Source organism: Toxorhynchites rutilus, chromosome 1, assembly GCF_029784135.1.
Source record: "Toxorhynchites rutilus septentrionalis strain SRP chromosome 1, ASM2978413v1, whole genome shotgun sequence".
NCBI classification, from domain to species: Eukaryota; Metazoa; Arthropoda; class Insecta; order Diptera; family Culicidae; genus Toxorhynchites; species Toxorhynchites rutilus.
Genome location: NC_073744.1, coordinates 88,625,962 through 88,651,990, shown reverse-complemented (window position 1 = coordinate 88,651,990; position 26,029 = coordinate 88,625,962). Strand labels below are relative to the sequence as shown.

At 39.6% G+C, this 26,029-nt stretch overlaps 1 protein-coding gene across 2 annotated transcripts in view; it reads left to right on the top strand.

The window, feature by feature from the left end:
• The window catches only part of LOC129762583 (unc-112-related protein), a 95,867-nt gene that overhangs the window by 4,828 nt on the left and 65,010 nt on the right, over positions 1–26,029 (top strand). Inside the window, exon 1 of one of the 2 annotated variants that reach the window (XM_055761010.1) lies at positions 3,640–4,242. The exons of the other annotated variant lie outside the window; for it this stretch is intronic. Within the exon in view, the coding sequence (XP_055616985.1) occupies positions 4,116–4,242 (127 nt within the window). The 5' untranslated portion in view covers positions 3,640–4,115. Of the gene's footprint in view, positions 1–3,639; positions 4,243–26,029 lie in introns of those variants that run through there. 2 annotated transcript variants of the gene reach the window in all.

Below are 26,029 nucleotides of genomic sequence, written 5' to 3'. Positions count from 1 at the left end.
AACATGTGGAGCAACGGGTTCAACAAGTTATTCAGGAGCGTTTTCAGAAAAGCTAATGCAATTCCGTGAGGTCCTGAATTGAACGACGAATCATTTCCGTATTGATATAAACTTAGCTCTGCGTTTGGCAAAAAACACGGGTGATTTTTTTTTCGCGAATAGGTTGCAGACATTCTGCTGACTGAAGACCATGCTTTCGTTGAACTTTATAGACGATAGCAGACCAGCTGGATGGCGCTGCTCGATGACAAATTTCCAAAACTGTTTGAGACGTGATTTGAGTTTCCTTTGTATTCCACCCTGATAATTCGAGAAAGATTGTGTAACTGTTGGTATAAGTGCATTAGTAAAATGCACAAAACTAGCGCGTCTTGTTCAGTATTTAATCTATGTGAATATGGGAAATACCTGATATTACGCGAAACCACGATATTTCACCGCTTCATGCCACGCTCACTACGCCGACACGACGCTATACTCTCCATGCGCTACCCGGAGACCCGGACACCCGCCACTAGGTGGCACTATTTTTATGGCCAAGTATGATGGCGGAAACCACGGCACCTGAGGCTAAGGTGAATGCCCGAAAACACAAGAAGGAAGACTTCTAAAGAATCCTTTGTCGAGAACGGTCGGACAACCCCAGCGTCGCGAGAATAGAGCAAAAACCGCGTGACAAAAAGTTCGCGAGTGTTTTAAAGAAAACTTCTCGACGTCAAAGAGGAACAAGAAACGCCACTGTCCGTCGTCTACACGCCGTCCTGTTCCCGGAAACGAAAGATGAGTGTAGGCTAAGAAAGTGAGTGAAAAGGTAGCGTGATTACACGGATTAGGTGTTTCCCTGACGCGTAGTCGTACGTAAACCGACCCTGACCTAAGCTGACAACTTACAATTGCTTCGCGGGACGGTTATATCCGTAATTGATTCTCGCATATTGACATTGAAGAATTTGTGTGCGGTGTCTAGTGAGCATTCTCAATGCAGCCCTCTTTATAGATTTGTGTCGTCGTAGAACGCAAGTTTTCAATGGTATAAGTCTGGGGTCAACTTCAAGTCTCCTATACTCGCGCGCAAAATCGTAACTCGTATACTCACAGACTGTGTGTGTCTCTGTGATATAGCTATTGTGTTTTTAGGCGTTATTGGTATTTATTTTTAAGAAAAAGATATAATTGAATGAAAAAACTCCCAAAAATATTTTCTCTTTAACTTCATTTAGTTTTAATAGTCATTTAATTCAGTCACCTCATCCATTTTCGATCTGTCAGACCTATGCGCGAGTACAGGAAGGCTAAAAATCTTTTAGGATACCAAAACAGCTACAGTATCATCGGTAACTGTTTCGGTCTCCTTGAAGGTTATTCTCACATTCTCACTGATATCTGCAAGTAATATCTCCGTAGTTTCGATGTCCAATGCTATTAAATTTGAAGATCATTTGGAAAGCTACACAAAAGCATGGTTTTTTAAGGTTGGTCTAGCAGCAGAAGACACTATCAGAACAATGGACAGCGAAGGGCAGATCATTTTTAAGGATATTCGTCGCAGTTTTCTCGTGGAGCTGATCAAGCAAATGAGAAGAAGATTCGATTTTGATGATCCGACGCTCAAGGCTGCAGCAATGTTAAATCCCAGAAACTTTTCCAAGTTGACAAGCATTAACGTTGTGTGAGAGGCGTTTCCACGATTCTACGATGGGAATATACAAGATCTGGAGAATAAATTCCGTACCCTAAAGATAAAATTACTCCGTAAGAGAATCACAGAAAACGTGCATGTGCAGGATTGGTTGACAAAAATTTGATGCCTAAAAAGACGATTTTCTCAGAGCGTATTTTATCGACTAACCAAACTAAAAATGTGCATATGATTGCCATTTGCCATTGTGGACTGAATACGTGTAATGTTGCAAAGAAGGCCATCAAAGGCCTCATTTTTGTTTGAACAAACGCGATGGCATAGCAAAGACTGTGTCGGCATTTCTCATGATAGCGTCTCGCCGCTTCTGTGGATGGTGTCATAGGAATCGCAGTCGTTCGCTTTCTACCTCTCTACCGTTTGCAAGTAATTCTACGTTCAGACGGCGAACGTTAGGAACTTTAGGAACGTTAGTACCATTGAAGAAGATGTGTGTTAACGATGAACTCCAGATTATTGTTTCTTCTTCGAAACACAATTTCTCAAGTCGCCGTGCAGTTGTCTACCATGATTCCAGCAATGTATTCAACAATATGCGCACTGGATCCACACACGTATTCTCTAGCTGTTTCATCAGAATTGATGATTGGCCTTGTAATCCGAGCATGTATGATATGAAGAGTTTCAAAAATTTATTTTGCTCATTCAAAAAGGCTTTCACTTGGACGGCGATGCACCTGGTTTCAGCCGAATTTAGGTTACTGGTGCATGTGTGGATGACAGTTCAATAAAGCGGACGTAGCGCAATCTGTCATTTAATAACGTAAATAAATTGGTTCTGCTTGGAAAACGAATAACGGGTCAATGATTTGGATATTGTTTATACCAAAATACTAAAATCACGATTGCAAATAGGTGATAACAGTGAAAATAGAGGGCCACATGTATTTTTATCCCAAGGACGAAAAAATATAGAAAAATATTCAGAATTTTTTCCTGTATAGGGTCACCCTAATCGGTATTGAACATATGGTAATCGGTATCCTAGCGGTATCATATATAGTTTACGACTTATTCTCATGCCTACCAAGTTTTTTAAGCATAATTTCATGAAAATCGGTCGTGCCGTCTCGAAGGAGTTCGACCACGAACATCGTGACACAAGATTTTTATATATAAGATAGTATGTATTCTAGATTCAGAAAAATTATGTATTATGTATATGTAATTATGTATTTTATCTCTTCAACGAATGTTTTCGATGACACAGATTTTTGGTACAGATTTTTGAAAGAAAAAGTACAGATGGGAAAAATTTTTAACCCCTCTGGTCTGTTGAAAATGTTTCAAAGGGTAAAATTAGAAATTCGATTGACTTTTGCATTCTGCAAACCGTCCCAGATTCAAACCTAATCCGGAGTTTGGAAATTTCGCAACCCCATCGAGATCGACTTCTGCATTCTAAAATCCCTTCAAAGTTCAAACATATTCGACATGGTACTTTTGCCCATTGCCTTGACCCAAACAAACGTCAAAATAATTCCGTGGCGAAATGGAAATGTAAAAAGTGCAAGTAAAGTATCGAATCAACGTTCATCTTATTCATTTCTTGAAAATCAAGTGAATTGTATCTACTATGTTCAAGTAAAATTTACTTGCATTCACTTAACCCTTTCCCGTACAACATTGAGTCTCACTCGTGGGTACTTGAATAACATAAGGCACTGGAACGCTCAGCAGGCTAGTGGAATGACTTGATGTGTGACGTATTAAATAATACGGGAAGGGTTAATATATGCAGACAGTGTAATGACGTCATTTATTTATACACAAGGGTTTTCTATCGAGAGTATTACCTTGTCTAGTATCCGTAAACCAGCATCTTTTCATCGATACATCCGCCATCTAGTGAGATTCAACGACACTGATCTAGATAATTTATTGCCAAATGTATTGGTGAATCAAACTCTCTCTCCACTCTTCGCTAGACAACTTGCATTCAACTCATCAGTCTGTGAGCAATGTCCGTGTTGAAGTGACGTTATTAACTGTTGTTCGTTTTCTTTATTTAGTTTGCGCCCCAATATTCCCATCTGTGTGTGTCGTCTTTCATTTTGATGCCTTATTAGCAATCAAGTAACAAAAATATTTGTGCCTATAAGCGAAAAATATTAGAAATTGTGATCCTTTATCGAGAATATATGGTTTGCGATAAGTTTGGTTACTAGATATCGAAAGTAACCAACGAGTTCTGTGCAGTGATTATTTGGTGCGGTAGCTTTGGAAAAGGGATGATGTAAGCCTACCTCATATACAAACTTCTTAGAAAAATTAATTCAGAAGGAGTAGAAAAAGCAGTGAGTAAGAAAAGTGCCTTAAACAAAGAGAAATCATTTGTAGCATATTGTGCAAGAATCACGGTGTAGTGCTGAAAAATAAAACATACTTCAAAGGATTAAGCAGAAATTCAGCAGCAATGATACATGTAGGTGACAACACATGGAACCTTCGGGTCTACATTACAGACCTGCAGGTTGAAAAGACCTTGCGAGTCCGAGGCGACCTACACATCGGTGGTGTTATGCTGCGACTTGTCGACCCAGGTAGGCCTTGAGGAAGCAAACAAATCACATTAGTGTTCGCTTTATGGGACCAGTATTCGAGAGTCTGTTGGATAAATCTATGGCAGTGGCTTACTGCTATTTGTGAAAATTTGTACTTATCTTATCTGCGCTCGAATTTTGTGCGTAAATAATGTGTAGCAAAAACGTCTAGTAGCGTAGAAAAGTTAATGTGTCATTCACAGTATATTTCCAGGGTGTTAAATGTTTTTGATTAATTGAATTGTTTATCAAATTGTTTTTAGATCTCCGAATACAAATACAATAAAGTTACCAGTTTATTATCTCATATTGATCTCATCAAACTCATTCTGATTAGGTTCGAACAAAATAAGATGAATATTTGTTGGTAAAATAATGAACAACGTATGGTGTAAATCTAAATATCTAATAATACTTATGAAATTTGTGACGCTGTAACTGTTAGCTCAGATATATTCATGATTCTACAACCCTCTGTAGAAATATACAGCAACACTCACACGCAAGCAACCCAAAAGTGAGATGGGATACAAAACAGGAACATTCTAAAAATAGAATTTTCGTAATATGCGATTATTATTCCTCTTGATTGAATTTATGCTGCCACCATAAAAAAATGTTATAAAAAGAACAAACAAGATAAAACTTGGCACTATGGTCAAAAGTGTGCCATGCTTGTTATTTAGAACGTGGGTAATAACGCGTGAGTGTTGTGTCCGTGAATTTATCCCACGTAAAATATCAAACCATATTGCGTATGCGCTGCGATCTTTCGAAGCATCGTGAACATCTGTTTTGTTTCCAAACAAATTATTCTGAAACTTCTGAGATGATAGAATTTTGGATTAATACAACAGTTTGATTCATGAATATTTCATTATAATAACGGAAATAACGGAAAAGAACGTCCACGTTCCGTCAACGTCTCCATTAATTCACACATGCAGTCAATGCTTGCAGCAGCACGGTTTAGTCATTTTTACGGATAGGTATAATGGAAAAAATGTTAGTTATGATGAAATCTACTATTTGCATTAATGACTTATGTATTATACGTAATTGCAAAAGTGTCTTAAGCGCCAAATTAATAGTGTATAGTATATTAATAGTGACATAAAAATAAATTGTTCTTTGGAATGCTTCTCCTGTTTACATAAAGGGCTAATAACACATAATCTTTTATATCTCATCCGACGACACAGTGACCTAAACGCCACCGTGGTGATTTTTCATTTTTTTTCTACATTTTTTCGTCTAAGTTGCTAATGCTTCATTTTTAACAATTAAATACATTTTACTTTAGGGCATATTTGATTTATATATTCTTACTCTTTGCATAAAAGATTAATGCTTTATACGATTTTGTTTGCATAAAAGACTAACGTTTTGTACATAATCGCAAAAGTATCTTAAACGCCAAATTAATAATGTTATGAAGAAATAAAAGGCTTTCCGGAATATTTCTCCTGTTTGGATTATACACAAATAATGTAATCTTTTATTTTTCATCCGATGACAAAGTTACGCAAACGCTACTGTGGTGATTTTTCAATTTTTAAATGTTTTCTATTCTAGGGTCACATTTAATTTTTATATTCCGTACATGTGTTGTATAGCAGGAGAAACTCTACACTATTTATTATTTATTTATTATTTTGAAATACTTAAAGGTATTTTTTTTCTTCTCTATTTTGTAATATTTGTTAGTTTATGAATAAGTACACCTCTTTTAATTAATGTGATGAGAAAGCTTATGTCTTATTTCTTTTCTTACATATTTCGATTATTTTGTAAATTATTCAGTTTCATTAAAAAGACAAACAGAATCAAATTCAACTGTATCAGTAAAAAAAGAAGAAATATCATTGACATCCGTGTGATGATTATTCGCTATAGTTTTTCTCTTCCCTGCTATGGAAGGGTCAGAAGAAAGCAGCATATAGTTCATCAAGTCCTTATTAATGTAAATTGTTGATGCTTTCCTTGTATGCTTCAACCTTTTGTTTTTTTTTTTTTTTTTTTGGTGAAGAAGGTGGAGATCTTCATAGACACCCAGTCGCCATGTTGACTGGGTAGTGTGAGATTCTTACTCACTAAACTAAAACCACCTCCTATGCGCCTTGCCTTTAACACACCCCCCCCCCCCCAGTAGAAAACCACGTGCTCCGGCGTTTCCTCTATTCCATCACACTCAGGGCAAAACGGTGAACTTGCATGGCCGAATCTGTGCAAGTACCGTCTAAAGCAACTATGTCCGGATAAGAATTGCGTCAAGTGGAAATTGACTTCACCGTGCTTTCTTTGTACCCAATTGATTATATTTGGGATCAGTCTGTGGGTCCATCTACCGTTAGGGGTGCTGTTCCACTCCTGCTGCCACTTCCTCATGGAGTCGGCTCTTGCTGGTACTCGAGCTTCTCTATTGCTCTGTGTGCTTGTCGTTCTCAGATTGTAGCACACACTATCTTCGCTCAGAGTGATTTCGATAGGAACCAATCCGGCTATGACACATACCGCCTCCGCAGATATCGTTTTATAGGCACTGGCTACTCTCATCGCCGTCATCCGGTAAGTTCTGTTCAACAGCCTACGGTTTTGTTGTAATTTAAGCGCTGCTGTCCAAGCCGGACCACCGTATCGCAATATCGAAGTGGCTACACTGGCCACAATGCGCCTCTTACTACTGCTTGGCCCTGCATTATTGGGCATTATCCTAGCAAACGCCGTAGAAACTTTAGCCGCTTTTTCACACGCGTATTTCACGTGGCTCTTAAAATTGAGTCGGTCGTCTATTATAACACCCAGGTATTTAAGTTCGCGTTTGGAGACGATAGTATGCGCCCCAACTGTTATTTCTGCCTGCTGTACTGCTCTGTGGTTGCTGATTATCACCATTTCTGTTTTGTGGTGTGCGATCCTCAGTTTAGCATCGTTCATCCAATCTTCAACAGTTTGTATTGCCTCAGTAGCCAACATTTCTACTTCCTCTCGGGACTTGCCTGTTACCGTCAAGGATATATCGTCGGCGAAGCCGGTAATCACTACACCCTGCGGAAGCTTCAACCTCAGCACTTCATCGTACATTCCATTCCATAGTGTTGGACCCAAGATGGAACCCTGTGGGACACCCGCTGTTATGTTAAATGACTCCTGTCCCTTGTCTGTGTCATAAATCAAAACTCGGTTCTCGAAATAGCTTTTCAGGATCTTACAAACATAGTTTGGTACCGTCAGTCTGTGCAACGCTTCGGCGATAGCTTCCCAGCTGGCACTGTTGAACGCATTTTTTACGTCGACCGTAATTACTGCGCAAAATCGATTTCCACGTTTTTTCTGCTTCAACACTTTTTCAGCTGCTTCGACAACTGACAAGATGGCATCCACCGTAGATTTATTTTTCCGAAATCCGAACTGCATCCTCGAGAGTCCGTGTTCACTTTCTGTGCATCTCGACAGCCTGTTGAGGATGATCTTCTCTAACAGTTTCCCAAGGGTATCAAGGAGGCAAATCGGTCTATACGAGGATGGATCCCCTGGTGGCTTCCCTGGTTTTGGCAGTAGCACCAGTCTCTGCTTCTTCCACATGTCTGGAAAGTAGCCCTCATCCAGGCACTTTTGCAGCGTTGCCCTAAAAATGTCAGAGTTCGCTTGTATTGCGGCTTTAACCGCCACATTTGGGATTCCGTCGGGACCAGGTGTTTTGCTGACTTTTAATTTTCTTGCTGCCGTAATCAGCTCCTCTGTTGACACTCTCTCGACGCGTTCTTCATCATCGCCATACGGCGTTGCTGGCCAGGTAATCGGATCATGCTTCGGGAAGAGCCCTTCTACGATTTTCTTCAGCTTATCCGGACAGCTTTCACGGGGCATCGATGGGCCTCTGATTTTGGCCATCACTACCCTATATGCTGTGCCCCAAGGGTTCGCATCGGCATCGCGACATAACTCTTTGAAGCAGTTTCTCTTGCTGGACCTGATTTCGTGTTTAAGGGCGGCTTTTGCCGTTTTGAATAATTCTCTACGCTCTATTCTTTCGCTAGTAGTTCTAGCCCTCTGCATTCTCCTTCTCGCTCGGAGACAGTCCGAGCGAAGGGAGTTAATCACCTCGTTCCACCAATAAACGGGCAGCGTTCGTTTTTCGGTGTTCTTTTTCTCGGCATGGCGACGTCACATGCTCTCACCATTATACTTGTCAATTCACTGGCGCTCGTGTTATTGACTGATCGTTCCTCTCGGAGTGCTTCCAGGAAGAGATTTTTGTCGAATTCCTTCGACTTCCATCTTCGACCCTCTGTTCTCATTATTCGTCTTTTTACTAAGTTCTGGCTGCCGACGGTGTAGCGAATTGCTTGGTGGTCGCTGTGAGTATAATCAAAAATGTGACATCAATAATTGATTCTCGACCATCTCTATGGAAGGTGCTGGTGCAACCTTCATTGGCCAGTCTCACATTCAGCTTTGCCAGAGCTTCCAGCAGACTAAAGCCCCTCGTGTTGGTAAGTCTGCTACCCCATTCCACTGCCCAGGCATTGAAGTCTCCGCCGATGACTATAGGGCTCCTTCCTACGAGATCTTCGGTTAGATTGTGGAGCATCTGATCAAACTGCTCTATCGTCCATCTCGGGGGGGCATAGCAGCTACATACGAAGATTCCATTTATTTTGGCTATCACGAACCCTTCATATGCGTTGGATACCACTTCCTGGATGGGGTATCTTCCCGTTGTCTTCACTGCAGCTATTCTAGCTTTGTCGGTCATCCAGTTTCCGTTATCTGGAGGTACTTGATACGGCTCTGCTATGATCGCTACATCGCATTTTGGTTTCTGATGCGGCTTGCCATAGCAATTGTTGCGCCGTGTCGCAGTGATTCAGATTTATCTGGGTTACCTCCATTTGGTTATTGCTGCCATCGCCCTTTTAAAGACCGGGCATCTCGGTCCCCCTGTAGCGTGGTCCTTCTCTTCCTCAGTCGTGCAGAGCAAGCACCTTGGGGGCTTAGTACAATTCTTTGCCAAATGCCCCTTGTCGCCGCATCTTATACAGAGCTCCGATCTGTCAGGTCCTTTACAGTACTTTGCTTGGTGGCCAAAGTCCATGCATTTGAAACACCTAGATACTTGCTGGATAGCTCTCAGGGAGCACACCGTCCATCCGACTTTCATCTTACCAGCCTCCAACAGCTTGCTGGCTGCGGTTCTTGGCAGTCTTAAGGTTGCTATTTGGGTATTTCCAAATGCTTTCCTCAACCTGATTGATATGGGGACTTCTCCCAGCTTAAACTGTTCATTCAGGGCTTCTCTCAATTCGGTATCTGTAGTGATCTCATGTATGCTTCAACCTGTTCTCTCTGATCAGCCTGTGTGTAGCTTCTAAAGCCTCTTCCGATAACTGGCCAATAGGCAGATCAAATGCTTCCATAATATCTGAACTGTGTACCAATAACTTATGCACAGTTACAGGCATAAAATACCATCCGTTCAGGCTTATGTAGAGATCTCTTGTATCCGTTTTTCGCCCCGACGATATTATACGGAGAATTGTAGCGAAATTAGTTATCAGCTCCACACTTACCCCTGTTATTTCCGAGCTGGTTTGTGGATCCGAGAAAAAACAGGAAGTGGGTTATATCTATGGTATAACCGCAAGAATGACGTAGGACTATCGTTGATTTAGAGATCATTTGTTTGAAGTTGAATCTAAATCCATCCTGAATGAATGAATAAATATATATTTGGGTGACTTCAAAAACGAGAGTGTTACGTTGGAGACTCAAGGTTTTATGCATCCAATATTGGATACAAAAAACCTTGTTCTGAAGAATAATCTTCAGAAGCTTTCCTGCTAACTGCACTTGATTGACAAATCACAAAACCAAATGTATGTGGTCGCAGTATTATATGGATAGAAAACATTAAAATAAACTCGCTTGAATGTAATTTTCAATTCCAAGGGGAACTGGCAGATTATTTTTCAGTAACGATCATTTCTTTCCAGGTTTCCTCTCGATAACCAGCAAACGAAAAGAGTTGCGCGCGTGTATGTGTGTGTGTGTGGCGGCTGCTTCTATGTCTTCCCGAGGAACCGTATTTCGATGCTGATACTCTCTTGGTCACGAGAGTATCAGCATCGGCTTTTCTGCGCTCCCTCACAGTTAAAACAAACTGATTGCATTTCAGGTCAGGTCAGGCCAGGTAATGAATCCCTCGATCCCTCGCCGTTCAGCTCGTTCAGTAACGATGTTGTCTTGTCGATGTCCTCAGGCGTCGTGCACTAATTACGTAACGCTAAAAATCCGAATTTTGAACCATCTCTCCCCCCCCCCTTTCGTAACGCAATTTCCTATCTCTAATAAACAGAAAGTAACGCAACATCTACCCCCTCCCCCCTTATCGCGTTACGTAATTTGTGCATGACGCCTCACGAAAAATGAATCGGTTTCACCACCAGAATATCATTTCAGTATGCTTTTCGTGTGTGATTGAATCGAGAGAAGGTGTGGTTTACGATGGCAATTTGGAAGGCAAACTAGAGGAGAATGAACTCTCTGAGTGCGAAAATTTCGGCGACTGAGCAATAATCGATTGAAAATTATATAATTTTCGCGATACGAAACATTTTCCGTTTTTCATGTTATGCATCCAATATTGGATACGAAAATATCCTACTGATGAGAAAGAATAATCTTCAGAAGCTTTCCAGCTAATTACACTTGATTGAAAAATTACGAAATCAAATGTATTTGGTCGCTGTGTTCGTCATATAATTAGAAAACATTATAATAAACTCTTTCGCATGGATGTATTCTTCAATTCCCAGGGAACTGGCAGATTATTTTTCAGCAACGATTAGATCTTTCCGGAATTTTCTCGATGCTGTATGGCATCCAAACGAAAATTCTCGTTTCAGTTTGGCCTGCAAAAAACTTTTCTAAACTCTAATCCATCAAATTTGGAGCCCTGAAAAGGGCCGTTGATTATATGCTAAGCTTATATAGCACCCTCTCCTTGGATTCGATGGGCCAGCTGAATGTCCTTGGGCATCATGTGACGCGTTTTGCGTGGATAGTACACAAATTTGTATCTTCGAATAAGCCTCCTGCAGCGTCATAACCGCGGAACTTTGGAAGCGCAAGTCGGTTTTGAAGTCCTGAGCAATTCCATGCAATTCAGCAATTCGGTCGACTTCCGATAGCGATGAATTTCACGCAAAGTTCCCGGTCGATAGCGATGTGGCTTCTTCACCTATCCTGCGGCTGATGCGCTTATCCGAGCTGCTTTCGTGTGCCTTACCACTGAAAGACTAACTAGCTATCTGCTTGGTCCCAAACAAACGAGTCGTCACGGTGCGAGAGTAGAGTAAGAAATGAACGAAAGCAAAGGAAGCGTCATTTTATAAACCATGAAAGTATAGAATCTAAACCCCACCCTTATTATATTCGTTGCTTACCCTGAGAGAGAAACGAATAACATCGAAGTAAGTATACAGTAATGTATTTGAATCCGGACACTTTGCGTTACATTTAATACCATACCGCAGCCACAACATTTTCTGCATGTTGAATTAATGCGATTGATTAGTAACTATCAAGAAACTATCAGTAACTATATTAGCAACTATTAATCGCATAAATTCAACATGAAAAAAATGTTATGGCTGTGGTATGATATTGAATGTGTCCGGATTCAAAAGCATTACTGTAAAAAAGAGTTAACTCGACTGAAATTTTTTCGGTTCGGCCTGCAAAAACGAAATTAAGAGCCCCCGCCGACTGCAGACTGACTTGTCGACCGATAGTTCGGTCGGCTTCTTAATCAGTACGGAGAAAAAAAGTCTGTAGTGTACAGCATAATGCATAGACGTAAGTATGAGCTTCCCCATCTCACATTCCAATAAGATTAATGGGTTTCCAAGTGGGCGCGCTACATACGGATACGAATGATTTCAATAACCTGTTTTCGAAACTATCATTAAGCTATTGAAACAATTTTTCGACTCAATAAATAGCAATCATATAACTCTTGGACATTTTATCTTTTGTATGAAATGATTATCATACTGTTCCGTTGATCCGAAGCAGAATGAATCACGCTTAAAGAAGGAATGGATTTTTTCTTGGAATTTAGTCAGCAGAAATAATGCCCTTTCCCAACAATTAAAAACGACAAACGGTAAACAGTTTCATCAAAGTGATTTCTTCGATATGGGGATATATTCACTACATCATGTCATATATTTCATATTTTTCATTATGAAATCCATATCCATGGCACCTATCGGTATCGAATTATCATCGACACCACGATTTTCGCTAAATGCTCCTTTCAGTTCGGCCTGTAAAAAACTTTTCTGAACTCTAATCCATCAAATTTGGAGCCCTGAAAAGGGCCGTTGATTATATGCTAAGCTAATATAGCACGCTCTCCTCGGATACGATGGGCCAGCTGGATGTCCTTGGGCATGATGTGACGCGTTTTGCATGGATAGCACACAAATTAGTATCTTCGAATAAGCCTCCTGCAGCGTCATAACCGCGGAACTTTGGAAGCGCAAGTCGGTTTTGAAGTCCTGAGCAATTCCACGAACCAAATGCTGCAAAGGTAGCTTGCGGATCAGCAATTCGGTCGACTTCTGATAGCGACGAATTTCATGCGAAGTTCTCGGTCGATAGCGATGTGGCTTCTTCACGCTTCCTGCGGCTGATGCGCTTATCCGAGCTGCTTTCGTGGTGCCTTACCACCGAAAGACTAACGAGCTGTCTGCTTAGTCCCGATGAAACGAGTCCTCACGGTGCGAGAGTAGAGTAAGGAATGAACGAAAGCAAGGGAAGTGTCATTTTATAAAACATAAAAGAATCGAATGTAAACCCCACCCTCTTTATTGTATAAGCTTACTGTATACTCACGAATATAATAAGGGTGGGATTTAGATTCTATACTTTTATGGTTTATAAAATGACGCTTCCTTTGCTTTCGTTCATTTCTTACTCTACTCTCGCTTCGTGAGGACTCGAGCTCGTTAGTCTTTCGCAGACAGCTCGTTAGTCATTCGGTGGTAAGGCAAACGAAGTCAGCTCGGATAAGCGCACCAGTAGCAGGATAGGTGGAGAAGCCACATCGCTATCGACCGGGAACTTTGCGTGAAATTCATCGCTATCGGAAGTCGACCGATTGCTGATCCGAAAGCTACCTTTGCAGCATTTGGTTCGTGGAATTGCTCAGGACTTCAAAACCGACTTGCGCTTCCAAAGTTCCGCGGCTATGACGCTGCAGGAGGCTTGTTCGAAGATACCAATTTGTGTGCTATCCATGCAAAACGCGTCACATCATGCCCAAGGACATCCAGCTGGCCCATCGTATTCGAGGAGAGCGTGCTATTAGCTTAGCATATAATCAACGGTCCTTTTCAGGGCTCCAAATTTGATGGATTAGAGTACAGAAAAGTTTTCTACAGGCCGAACTGAAAGGAGCATTTAGCGAAAATCGTGGTTTCGAAATAATTCGTTACCGATAATCTCTTTCTGGCAAAACGATGTGGTATGAATCACATTATTTGAATGATAGAATGAAGAAGTTTTCTGCCAATTTCCTTCAACCTCCAAACGTATCTTTCTCCCGTTTGTCGTTTTCGCGTTCGCTAATCCTTTCTCACAACACCCATTTCTAGTTTGAGAAATTGTTGAGTAAACATTGTTTGCCAGTGCGCGTAGAGTGGGAATTCTTAAAGATTCATTGCACCTCTAATAAATTGCCGAAAGACGTGGTCCTACGTTGATCGCACTTGATTGAAAAAATCCAAAACGAAATGTATTTGGTCGCAGCATTGTATGAGTAGAAAGCAAATAATCGCTCGAAAATGACTTGATTTTCGCGATGTGAAACATTTTCCGTTTTTCATGTTATGCATCCAATATTGGATACGAAAATTTCCACTGATGGGGAAAAAAATATTCAGAAGCTTTCCTGTTAATTGCGATTGATTGAAAAATAACAAAACCAAATGTATTTGATCACAGTGTTATATGGATAGAAAACATTAAAATAAACTATTTCGCATGAATGTATTTTTCAATTCCCAGGGGAACTGGCAGATTATTTTTCAGCAACGATGATAGCAACGAGAATTCCGCGCGTGTATGTGTGTGTGTGTGTGTGTGTGGCGGCTGCTTCGATGTTTCAAGCGGAACCGTGGCATCACTCTCCTCCTGATGGATTCCCTTTTGGCCTTAGGTGCACAAACAGGCTCTTGGTGACACCGTTCATCAGCGCTTTCATGATAAACGAAATTAGCTTCACTACAACAGCGACAACATGCTCCAATCGCTGTTCAATCATAACTGAGTGGGTTTACGAGCGGCGCTCGCTTATATACCGATTTTTGATTTCAATAGCCTGTTTTGAAAGCAATTTTAAGACTATTGAAACAAGTTTTTGGATGAAAAAGTAACAAGTATATGACACGTAGACATTTTATCTTTCAAATGAAGTGTTTATCATACCATTTCGTTCAGTTGTTTAAGAGCTATTAACGCTCAAAATCTCGGTCTCCGGCGTAACGCTTTCGTTCTCGAAACTTTGGTTTTACACCCCGGTATAGAAATGAAAGACGTAGTCCTACGTCAAAAAATTTCGTGCAGTGTTGCCGTCATTGCTTGAACCATACCCCGGTTTCGGCTTGTCGACAACTAGACCCATCCTTGACTTGAACGCCTCTTGAATTTCTCGCTTCCTGCTTCCTGCTACTCTTGCTTATGTTCAGCAGTTTTCACTTGCCAGGTTTTTAATGGCAATCTGTTGAAATGAATGCTAGTTATTATTTATACACTATCAAATATTCTATATTGCGATATTTGGTACTGTCTCAACAGCCTTCGATGTATTCATCTCTTTCAGAAAAGATCCACAAGCATTTTGCAGAAGCTTTATTTCCGGAAAGCACATTTGCCACCTTTCCATCTATCATAGTAAGATGGAATTCAAAACTTACAACGATCTGAGCGCTATCGTCGTTGATGATGAAAATCTGTAACGCTTAAATTTTCTTCTCCATTTCTGACTGAATGCCAAGAATAGCTTGTGAGTCTTCCTTCGTGAACACAAATTTAAGCGGTCTACAGTACAATGTTGAACTTGGCCGAGGATTCATCCAGACGATAGCGTTATTTACGGAGTCGATCAGTTTTAGGGGAACCAGTGCAATGACTAACAAACTTTCGTCTGAACTTCCTGCTTCCGTAAACTTTTGCTTGTATGCACTATGCCCTGAACTGCCGTCAAAACCCCATTTACAGACGAGATTGACTGAAGTTGAAGTCATTAGAGAAATTTCTTTGACGATGCTAGCGGAGGTGTAATTCATAAGATCTTGTAAATCTACTTCAGTTATTTTTGCTTTTTCTTGTTTCAATGCATAAAGACTTGGTAGCAAATTTGGATGTATTTCATTCAAAGTACTTCGAAGTACATTGTACTTTCTTTCAGAGAGATCTAAATCAACATATAGAGCCAGTGCTTGTGGCGCCGTCAGTGTTTTCTCTAGAGGTGGGCAAAACGGTTCACTTTAATGAACCGTTCAGTGACCAACCGTTCACTTATGTGAACTAGTACTTTTGAGCAGTTCACTCACTCTTTTGTACAGTGGCGGGATATGTCCGATATTTTTTAGAAATAACTTAGCACAATAGAAAATCAAACTTTGATTTTGAAATTTTAATTTTGTTTGAGTCGTTATTCATTATTTTCGGCATAAACTAGCATTGTACTACTTTGCTTACGATGTATTGCAATAAATGCTATAGCAAAACTGTACCCAAACCGCGAACGTCCATCTCAAAATTATCGTGCACAATATGATATAATATAAAACATATTTCATATTAGCGACGCGAATTTTACTGTTTAACAAGATTGTTTAAATCAACTTTCAGCTTTCAACTATATTCCAACTATATTGAGGTAGATTGGCATAACAACTTACTGAAATATTTACCCTGAACTCCAAAATATGAAATTTGATAAATAATTTAACAATCCAATTTAAAACCATCGTATCTTGAACGCAACATAAAAAAACGCAACAAGCGTTTTTTATGAAGCGACAATACCGACATATTATTTTTGTTGTTTCATGGGGCTATCGTTTGTTTCAATTCGTTAATTTGAGAACTATTTACCTTGCAGCACCATTCATCTATCACTCATTCGTTTTCTTTCCTCTCACGCACCGCTTACCGTACACAGTTCGTTCTGAACTGCATGCACAGTTCTGCCAGCGGTCAGTTCGTTCTGAACTGTATACACAGTTCAGTCGGCGGTCAGTTCGTTCTGAACTGTATTATCAGTTCATCATTCACCGTACACAGTTCGTTCTGAACTGGGTATACAGTTCATATGAACTGTTGCCCAGCAAAAAAGAACGGCAGTTAGTTCACTCTTTTGGGTGAACTCGTTCTTTTGATCAGTTCATGAACGGTTTGCCCATCTCTAGTTTTCTCCTGATTTCCACTCGAACAGTTTGATACATTGGCAGCGAATGCAAGCTCTTTAGGTGTATTGTTGTTAACAAGATCTTCAACACGTCGCCTTTTTGTCTTTTTCGAACATTCGTTAAACGATTTCTGAGGTCTCCCTTTACCAATTTGAGGAACAGACTGCAAATCGTCTTTTGTTGACGTGGGACTACGTCTAACCGGAGTATATGGGGGGTAAAATGAAAACCTAAACACAGAACATGCAGGAAAAAATGAAAGATTCCGAATGCTTATAACTCGAACATTTCTTACTGGATCGGAAAAATGTTTGCATCAATCGATATGGAATATTTCTACGCTTCTATCGCAATTTATAAAATGTTATTTTTCATTAGATAAACAATTGAATAACTATAAAATGTTAAGCGTTATCTAAACGGCATAACTGCCTCATTTTGATTGGCCCGATCTACGATTTCCCTAACACAGCCATCAAACCCAAGCAGCCTTGGGTAAATCAGCTTTGCAAATACATGAAAGTCGGGGGTATTTTTGTTCCGACTGAAATGTGTTTCCCTAACACAGACTTTAAATCCAAGGAGCGTGGGTAAATTGGTGTTCCAAATACGTGTAAGTTGGGGGCATTTTTGGTCCGACTGAAATGTGTTTCCCTAACACAGAGTTCAAAACCATGTAGCGTGGGGAAATCGACATTGCAAGCACATGAAAGTCGGGGGAATTTTCGTTCCGACTGAAATGTGTTTGCTTAACACAGACTTCTAAACCAAAATATCTGGGATAATCGGCTCCGCAAATAAATGCAAGCTTCGAGTACTTTTGTACTCGCTTGCCTTTGTGCAAACTAGAATATGTTTCCTTAACACGGTCTCCTAAACTTATGAACCTGGGAAAATCGTGCAGACACTAGAGACGAATGAACTTTCAAGTTTAAATCCTTTATAGTATAAAAAGTAGAAGTTGAAGTTTTTGATTCATGCAAGTCGGGGATATCTCAGCACCCGCATTTTTTTTTCCACTCCGCAAAGTGTTTTCCTAGCATGGATTACAAAAGCGGGTACGAACACAACGGTTTAGCTCGGTTATTCATTATTGTATTGAAGGATATACCTTCATATCTTCCGCTCACTGAATTTCTACACATACCATTTGATGATTAGGCAAAATGTTGCTAATCATTTGCTGCGATAACGCCTATTGATTAAACAATATGCGTTCGACATATATGTCAAAATCGGAACTGAGTGCCTGAAGTTCATGAAATCAAGCAAATTCGCGGTTCGAGAAGTACGTACACTTGAGAGATGCAAACTTCAGAAGGAAATGTAAAATAATATAAACGTTTGATAATTCTCCCGTTCACATATTTTGTTCTAGACATCATACTAAACGTAAAAGGACTGTCATTAAATTTACTTGTAATGAAGAGCATTATTTATCACAATGTATGAATTGACCTTACATGACATTATACAATCTTTTTACTCACAAAGCAAATATGTTGAATTCAATTGAATTCAATTGAATTCGGGAATTGTTTCATTCCTTGAAAAATTTAATCAATACAAACAAATGATTGATAAGCTAAGGTAGTCCCACGTCAACCTTGCGGTTATATCATAGATATAACCCACCCATTTTTTTACCTTTCTGATATGCCGGAAGCTTAACTGTTTTGACAACCAGTCAGAATTTTGCTTTGCGAATTTTGAATATGATCTGCAGCATTTCGACCATCTCTGGTATTTTCTTTAGAGAAATCATCCGTATCATAAAAACTTCACAAAAAGGTGAACAAATGAAACGGGACAACTGGGAGCCATTGTTCGAAAATTTGCTCATTCTTGATTGTAGAAATATCATCTAAAAAACGTAAACTGTGGTCAGAAGAGCAAACTTGAGCAACAAGAATCACTTGCAGAATATCAAGGGTATAATGACTGAAAAGTTGAGGGGTGTTTTGGAGCGGAACTCCGCGGAACTTTTTTGTCGAAGGATTTGCAATTTTAGTATCTGTTTTTCTTAAGGAACAAAACTACCTTAACAAAGAAGCTTTGATTTTCACAGTGATTGCGGCATGTCCCAATAGTAGTTAAGGAAACGGATTATACTTACGTGTTGCTACCGTCGCCATTTGGGGTTTCACTTCAAAAGATATCGAACGTAAACGAAAACTCAATGTAAAATTGTGATGAATCACTGAAAAATAATTTGCCATGTGCTTAGAGGAAACTTCTTGACTGCACATGCTTGTTCTGACAAATTGGGTGGGCTAACAAGGCTACTGAGATCGTTTCAAAAAAAAAAAATGCAACCAAAAAAAGCCCAGACAAAAACCCAACGAGCCGTGCGTCTCCTTCAATTATTTTTTTCTACAAATCCTGTCGGTCGTTTTCGTTGAACGTATGCTGACGTCCCGTCACGTCAGTTATTCTACCATGCAATTCTTATGAAAACATTCACATACACCGGCGGTGACCGGTGACCATTTATCGAATACGACCGGCAGGATTTGTAGAAAAGAATATTTGACAGAGACGGACGGTTCGTTGGGGTTTTGTCTGGGCTTTGTTTCTCGGCTTTTGTTTTGATTTTGGTTGTATTCTTTATGCCAACATATCTCTTAAGCGCCCCATACACGCACAATACTATTGTACGAATTTTTTGACATTACTATTGAATGTTGTCCACAGACGTACAATATTATGGCGTCACAGTCATATTTGTGACAAGACGGGTCTATGGTACTAGGTGAGGCCGTTTCGTCACTAAGTTGGTTAGGGGAGCGGTATATGAAAACAGCACGGAAGAAAGTAGAAGGGGAATTATTTGCTTGTAACGTGAAAGAGACAGACTGATCACCAGCGAGCTTCGGCAATAGCGTATTGTGTTTTGTATACAAACTAAACACAGTAGACTTCCAAGATGGCTGAAGAGTGGTTTTAGCAAGTTGGCCCACCTTAGTATATACTTCTAGGCGCCTTGATTTGTGCAATGAAATTGAATCATTTGGGGATGATATTGAAGTTGGTTTTGAATATTGTGCAAGGCAGGCTACTGACGTTCAATATTTCATCGCAAGTACTTGTTGGAACCTGACACTTGATATCCCACAATGCCGGAAGTGAACGATTAGTCTCAATAAACTCAAGAATAAAATTCCCGTCGGCGTTTCTGATGGCCATCGCGACACACGCATCCTCGAAAAACAGTCTGTGAATTTTTTTAGGATAACACTCACTTTACACCCGAGACGATGTAAATGTAAACATGAGCTTTGACATTAACTGACACTATATTGCACAACGTCACACATAGATCATAATTGTATATATATAATTAATATTGTAAGCGTTGCACAATATTGTAAGCGTTGCACAATAAATATCTAAATTTTTTGATATCATACAATATATTGTACAACATTTCAATATCTGAAACACACCCTCAATATTATTTCACAACCACCTATGTTGTGCAATAATATTGTAGATGTATGGGCCGCTTTAGTTCCAAATTTCGGAGTCAAAATCATTCGCGTCTAGCTGAGAAAAATTGACTATATATTATTATTGTTGACTAAGGATCGGGACTACGGGGTTTAACCATTTAAATAATATAATTAAATGATTTTCATTTAATTTTTCTAAATTTAGTACTGGTTGTAGGCATGTTGATTCGAAAGAGAGCATTGCAATTTAAAAGTGTTGTAGGTGGCGACACCATAAATAACATTAAATAAATCATTCGTTTGACACTTGACGTGACGGTGCTTGCTGCAAGCATAGACTGCATGTGTGAATTGGTCGAGACGGTGACGGAACGTGGACGTTTTTTTCTGTAACGTTCTATGTGAATCGCACATAACTGACCAACGTGACGTGACGGAACGTGAACGTGACGCGGATGTTGTATGTGAATCGTACATAATCCATATCCTCCGCTATTGCTACCAGGGATGACAGATGATTTTTTTCAAATGTCTTCACATGGTACGAAAAAAATGTCTTCAAATGTTTTCACAATCATATCGGAGGAAACAAAAATTCATAACTTACATTTAAACAAACCAGGTGATGATCTTGCTGCTTTGTGTCATTGTAAACAAACAATGCTTCAATTTATATTCTAGCGCTGAGTGTAAACAAATGTTTCTGATTTGTAAGTGTCAAGTTTATATAAGTTACCAGTTACATTTTCCGTTGTTTTAGATGTTTTGATCAATAAATCTGGAAAGTACCGAAAAGAAAAGTGCTCACGGAGAGAGAAGAAAGATAAATCGATGCATTTCACCAAAAAAATGTTGGTATTAGAGAATTGGACGATCCCATCAAGTAGTGCGCAGAATTTGGCGAATCCTCAAGGATACGGTAAAAAGGAAAGAGCTCCACGTAAATCGAAGCTCTCTGACCGGGATAAGCGGGAAATAGCTAGAACAGTTTCGAATATCTCAAAATCAGTTATGCAAATAAAGCAATATTTCAATGTTACTCGGGTGACAATTCGTTAAGTTTTGTTGTAAATCCTCACATAAAGAGGGCTTGAAAGGTTGAAGCTCATCATCTTACACCATCTCACATCGAAAGACATCAAAGTTTTGCCAAAGCTCACATGAACTGACAGTGGGATCGTTTGTGGTGACAAATAATGTTTTCAAAATAATACATTTTGCTATATACAATTGCCTAGCAACAGCACTGTTTGGTGACAAATAACTTTGCATACGAAGAATAAAATGTATTTTCTTCTAAAATTTATTTCGTTTTGCAACTGAGTTCAATACAAGTGAAAAATAAACTTCTTGAAGAAGAACCTCATTGTCACAAGCCATTATCATTTCAATCTAACGGGACAGAAAACATAAAAAAATCCTACTGTGCTTCTGTGAATACTTTTCGAAACTACTTCAAAGTAAAGTAATCATATGTACAGGGTGGCGTATAAGTCACGCAACCGATTTGCAATAAAAAAAATTTGTATAAAAATATATCTCACGATATAAAATATTTATTCTCGAATAAAAAACGATACAAAGTCGACAACTGAACCGCTTAGGAACCAACAAGCTCGATAGTTGCAGCGCGATCGTTTTTTTGACGTAGGACTACGTCTAACCGGAAGATATAGGGGGTGAAATGGAAATCTAGGCACTGAACAAGTAGGAAAAAATGCAAGATTTTGAACGCTTATAACTCGAGCATTTCTCAATAGATCGCAAAGGTTTTTGCATCAATTGATAGGAAATATATCTACGCATCTATCATAACGAATAACATTTCATTTTTCTTGAGATAAATAATTGAATAATTGTGAAATATCAAGCATTGTCAAAATGCACTATGTGCCCACTTTTGATTGGTCCATTTTGTGCTCCTCAAATCGTACCGACCAAAACGGGCAACCAGAGCAGTAGCGAAATACAATGAAGCACGATTGGAACGGAAAAAGAAAAAAATGAACGAAACATTGGTCGCAGTCTCACACATGCGTAATTCTCGAGCCAGCCAGTCAGCTTAAAAATCCCCGCTCCGCTGCCGTAACGATCATTCTCATTCAAACCGTACACCACATCGGTTCGCATCACAACACATCAACAAACCAACACAAGCAGCCACGTCTGGACATGGTAAAGGAGGAAAAGTGAAGGGAAAGGCAAAATCCCGCTCGAACCGTGTTGATCTGGAGTTCCCCGCAAGGGAAGCTAGGCCGAGCGCGTTAGTACCAGTGCACCAGTCCACCTAGCCGGCGTTATATAGTTTCGGCCGCCGAAGTGATCGAGTTAGCTGGCAAAGCTGCTCGCGACGATAAGAAAACCCGCATTCGGAACAGAACACATTCGGTTCGGTGGACATCAAGACAACAGGCAGTTGCAGCGAGTGGCGAGTGGCAAACGCAATCGCAAAACGGCATCAGGTAGCAGAAGAAAAAAGTTTGTTCTTTATACAAACTGCTTTGGTGGCAAATCCAGAACAAGGCGGCATCGAGGGCGTTCGAAATGGTTTTTTTCAAAACCACGAGTACTAAGTTTTCTAAATTGGAACCATTCCATAAAACAAGGCGCTTTTCAGGGCCATTAAACCTTCCAAAAAAGAGTTTAGGAAATACAGTTCAATGCTTTCTAAAACATTATCCAAAATAATAATAAAACACAAATTGATTTTTTCATAATTTGTTTGCCAGGATCTGATGAGTATGTGAATTTGGCAGTTGTTCTGTGCTTATTGATAGTTGGGGACTTTCCTGATTATTCAATTTTCACCAATTCTTAAATTGTTTCCAGACTGAAAGTACAGTAATTTACAATTAGTTCGACATTTAGCTAATTGGACGGACATGTAATGCGACTTATTTAGTTGGACATTTTTGTAAACATAGAGATCCAAATTATGACCCCACATTGAAAGTCGACACTGTACCACTGTCATCGCAAATGTTCAATTACAGGTTAAAAATACCTCCAATCCGATACTGAGTGGTGGTAATGCGACGTGCCATTGAATGTAATTTACTGTAAAATATGTCACAAGCTGGATGGGAAGAAATTTTCCAACTGTGAAAGCTGTGGCGAGTGGCAAACGCAATAGCTAAACAGGAAGGTTTAACCGAACAAGATGGTAATATCGAGTGATAACACAAACACAACACCAAAGGTTCTTTTCAGAACCATCAACATATTCATAAAGAGTAAACAGTAAACTAATCCATTTTTCAGGTAGATAGGTAGGTATTCACGTAGGAGAAGAAAATAAAACAATATATTTAAAATATATATTTAACAAAAGCTGTCCCCTTTGAATAGTCCTACGTCACTCCGGTTATGTCCCCGACATTACCCACCCGTCTTTTTTTTTCCTTCAGCCACCCTGTACATTATGTGAATCTTGCCAAAGATATAAAGAGGGGAATATTTCAGGTTTGGTTGACATTATGTTAAGTTAGCATTGCTTTATGCGCCACCCTGTACATTATGTGAATCTTGCCAAAGATATGAAGAGGGGAATATTTCACGTTCGGTTGACATTATGTTGAGTTAGCATTACTTTATGCTCCACTTTCTTTTATAATAAACTTCACTGTGCTCACAGGATGAGAAAATGTGTGGTATATTCATCTCTCATCTCTATCATCTATGTTGAGACGACCGTTCGATGGAATGCATTGTCAACAAGAAAGTTTTAGGTATTTAATATTCATACGGTACAATATTCGATATTAAACACTCCGTGACAAACCTCAAGCCGACGTGAAATCTATCCGACCTTCGTTCCATGTTTACCTTTATTTTCTCATTTCCCAAGTTTGTTTGCTCCGATGTCGCTTCAAACATTCACAAATACAATTAAATCGTGGTGGGCAGAGCACAGTTTGCTGAAAGTAAAAATGTGTAATGACGGTGAAGGTGATTGCAAAAATGCGTCATGCGTTCGAACGGATATTACGCCGCGACATCCGACGACAAAGAAGACCCATCGTTCGTACCGATACCGAGAGTGTGAGCATCGTTTAGTGTACATTCGGAAACAGCAATAGCAATATCGGCAGCAACAACTGGTTTCAAATGAGCTTGGAATATAAAGTCGGATAAGATAAACTTGTGTAGAAGTTGCACTAATACTACATTTCCGAAGAAATTGTTGAATTCCGCGCCGTATACTGAGGGCTACGAACGTACTAACAACCGTGCACTAGATGAAAGGGATTAATAATGTGGTTGACGCTGAATGTCGCATTCGGCGAAATGATATTACTAAAACGAATTCATATCAGTTTCCGAGGCGCCAAGTATGACGTAAGATAGTTTGAGTCACTAGTGGTACTTTTTCTGAAAGAAGAATGCGAGGAAGAACTTTTCTCAAATAAACAACGATGGCCAAGAGTCGAATATTCGTATCGTTAGTGTCGTTTAATACGAGCAATAATTTATTTTACTCCACCACCAAACCGAAAATATGAATGAATGAAAAGAAATGAAAAACGACAGAGAATTAGGATTTCAAGTTCAGAAATCCTAATTCAATCGATCTTTTCCTTTTGAGGATTCGATGACACTCTATTAGATTTTTGCTATATTTCTAGTTGAATTAAATTATGACAATAAAAGCTTTATTGTTCAAAAAACTTCTTGATTATCAATTTGAATATCTGAACATAGTGAGTTGTGTAAAAAAAGACGGGTGGGTAATGTCGGGGACATAACCGGAGTGACTTAGGACTATACAAAGGGGACAGCTTTTGTTAAATATATATTTTAAATATATTGTTTTATTTTCTTCTCCTACGTGAATACCTACCTATCTACCTGAAAAATGGATTAGTTTACTGTTTACTCTTTATGAATATGTTGATGGTTCTGAAAAGAACCTTTGGTGTTGTGTTTTTGTTATCACTCGATATTCCCATCTTGTTCGGTTAAACCTTCCTGTTTAGCTATTGCGTTTGCCACTCGCTACAGCTTTCACAGTTGGAAAATTTCTTCCCATCCAGCTTGTGACATATTTTACAGTAAATTACATTCAATGGCACGTCGCAATACCACCACTCAGTATCGGATTGGAGGTAATTTTAACCTGTAATTGAACATTTGCGATGACAGTGGTACAGTGTCGACTTTCAATGTGGGGTCATAATTTGGACCCCGAACTCTATGTTTACAAAAATGTCCAAATAAATATGTCGCATTACAGGTCCGTCCAATTAGCTAAATGTCGAGATAAGTGTAAATTACTGTACTTTCAATCTAGAAGCAATTTAAGAATTGGTAAAAATCAATAAGCTCAGAACAACTGCCAAATTCACATACTCATCATATCCTGGCAAACAAATTATGAAAAAATCAATTTGTGTTTTATTATTATTTTGGATATTGTTTTAGAAAGCATTGAACTGTATTTCCTAAACTCTTTTTTGGAAGGTTTAATGGCCCTGAAAAGCGCCTTGTTTTATGGAATGGTTCCAATTTAGAAAACTTAGTACTCGTGGTTTTGAAAAAAACCATTTCGAACGCCCTCGATGCCGCCTTGTTCTGGATTTCCACCAAAGCAGTTTGTATAACGAACAAACTTTTTTCTTCTGCTACCTGCTGCTGTTTTGCGATTGCGTTTGCCACTCGCCACTCGCTGCAACTGCCTGTTGTTGTCTTGATGTGTTCTGTTCTGAATGCGGGTTTTCTTATCGTCGCGAGCAGCTTTACCAGCCAACTCGATCACTTCGGCGGCCGAAACTATATAACGCCGGCTAGGTGGACTGGTGCACTGGTACTGACGCGCTCGGCCTAGCTACCCTTGCTGCGCAATTGGCGGAT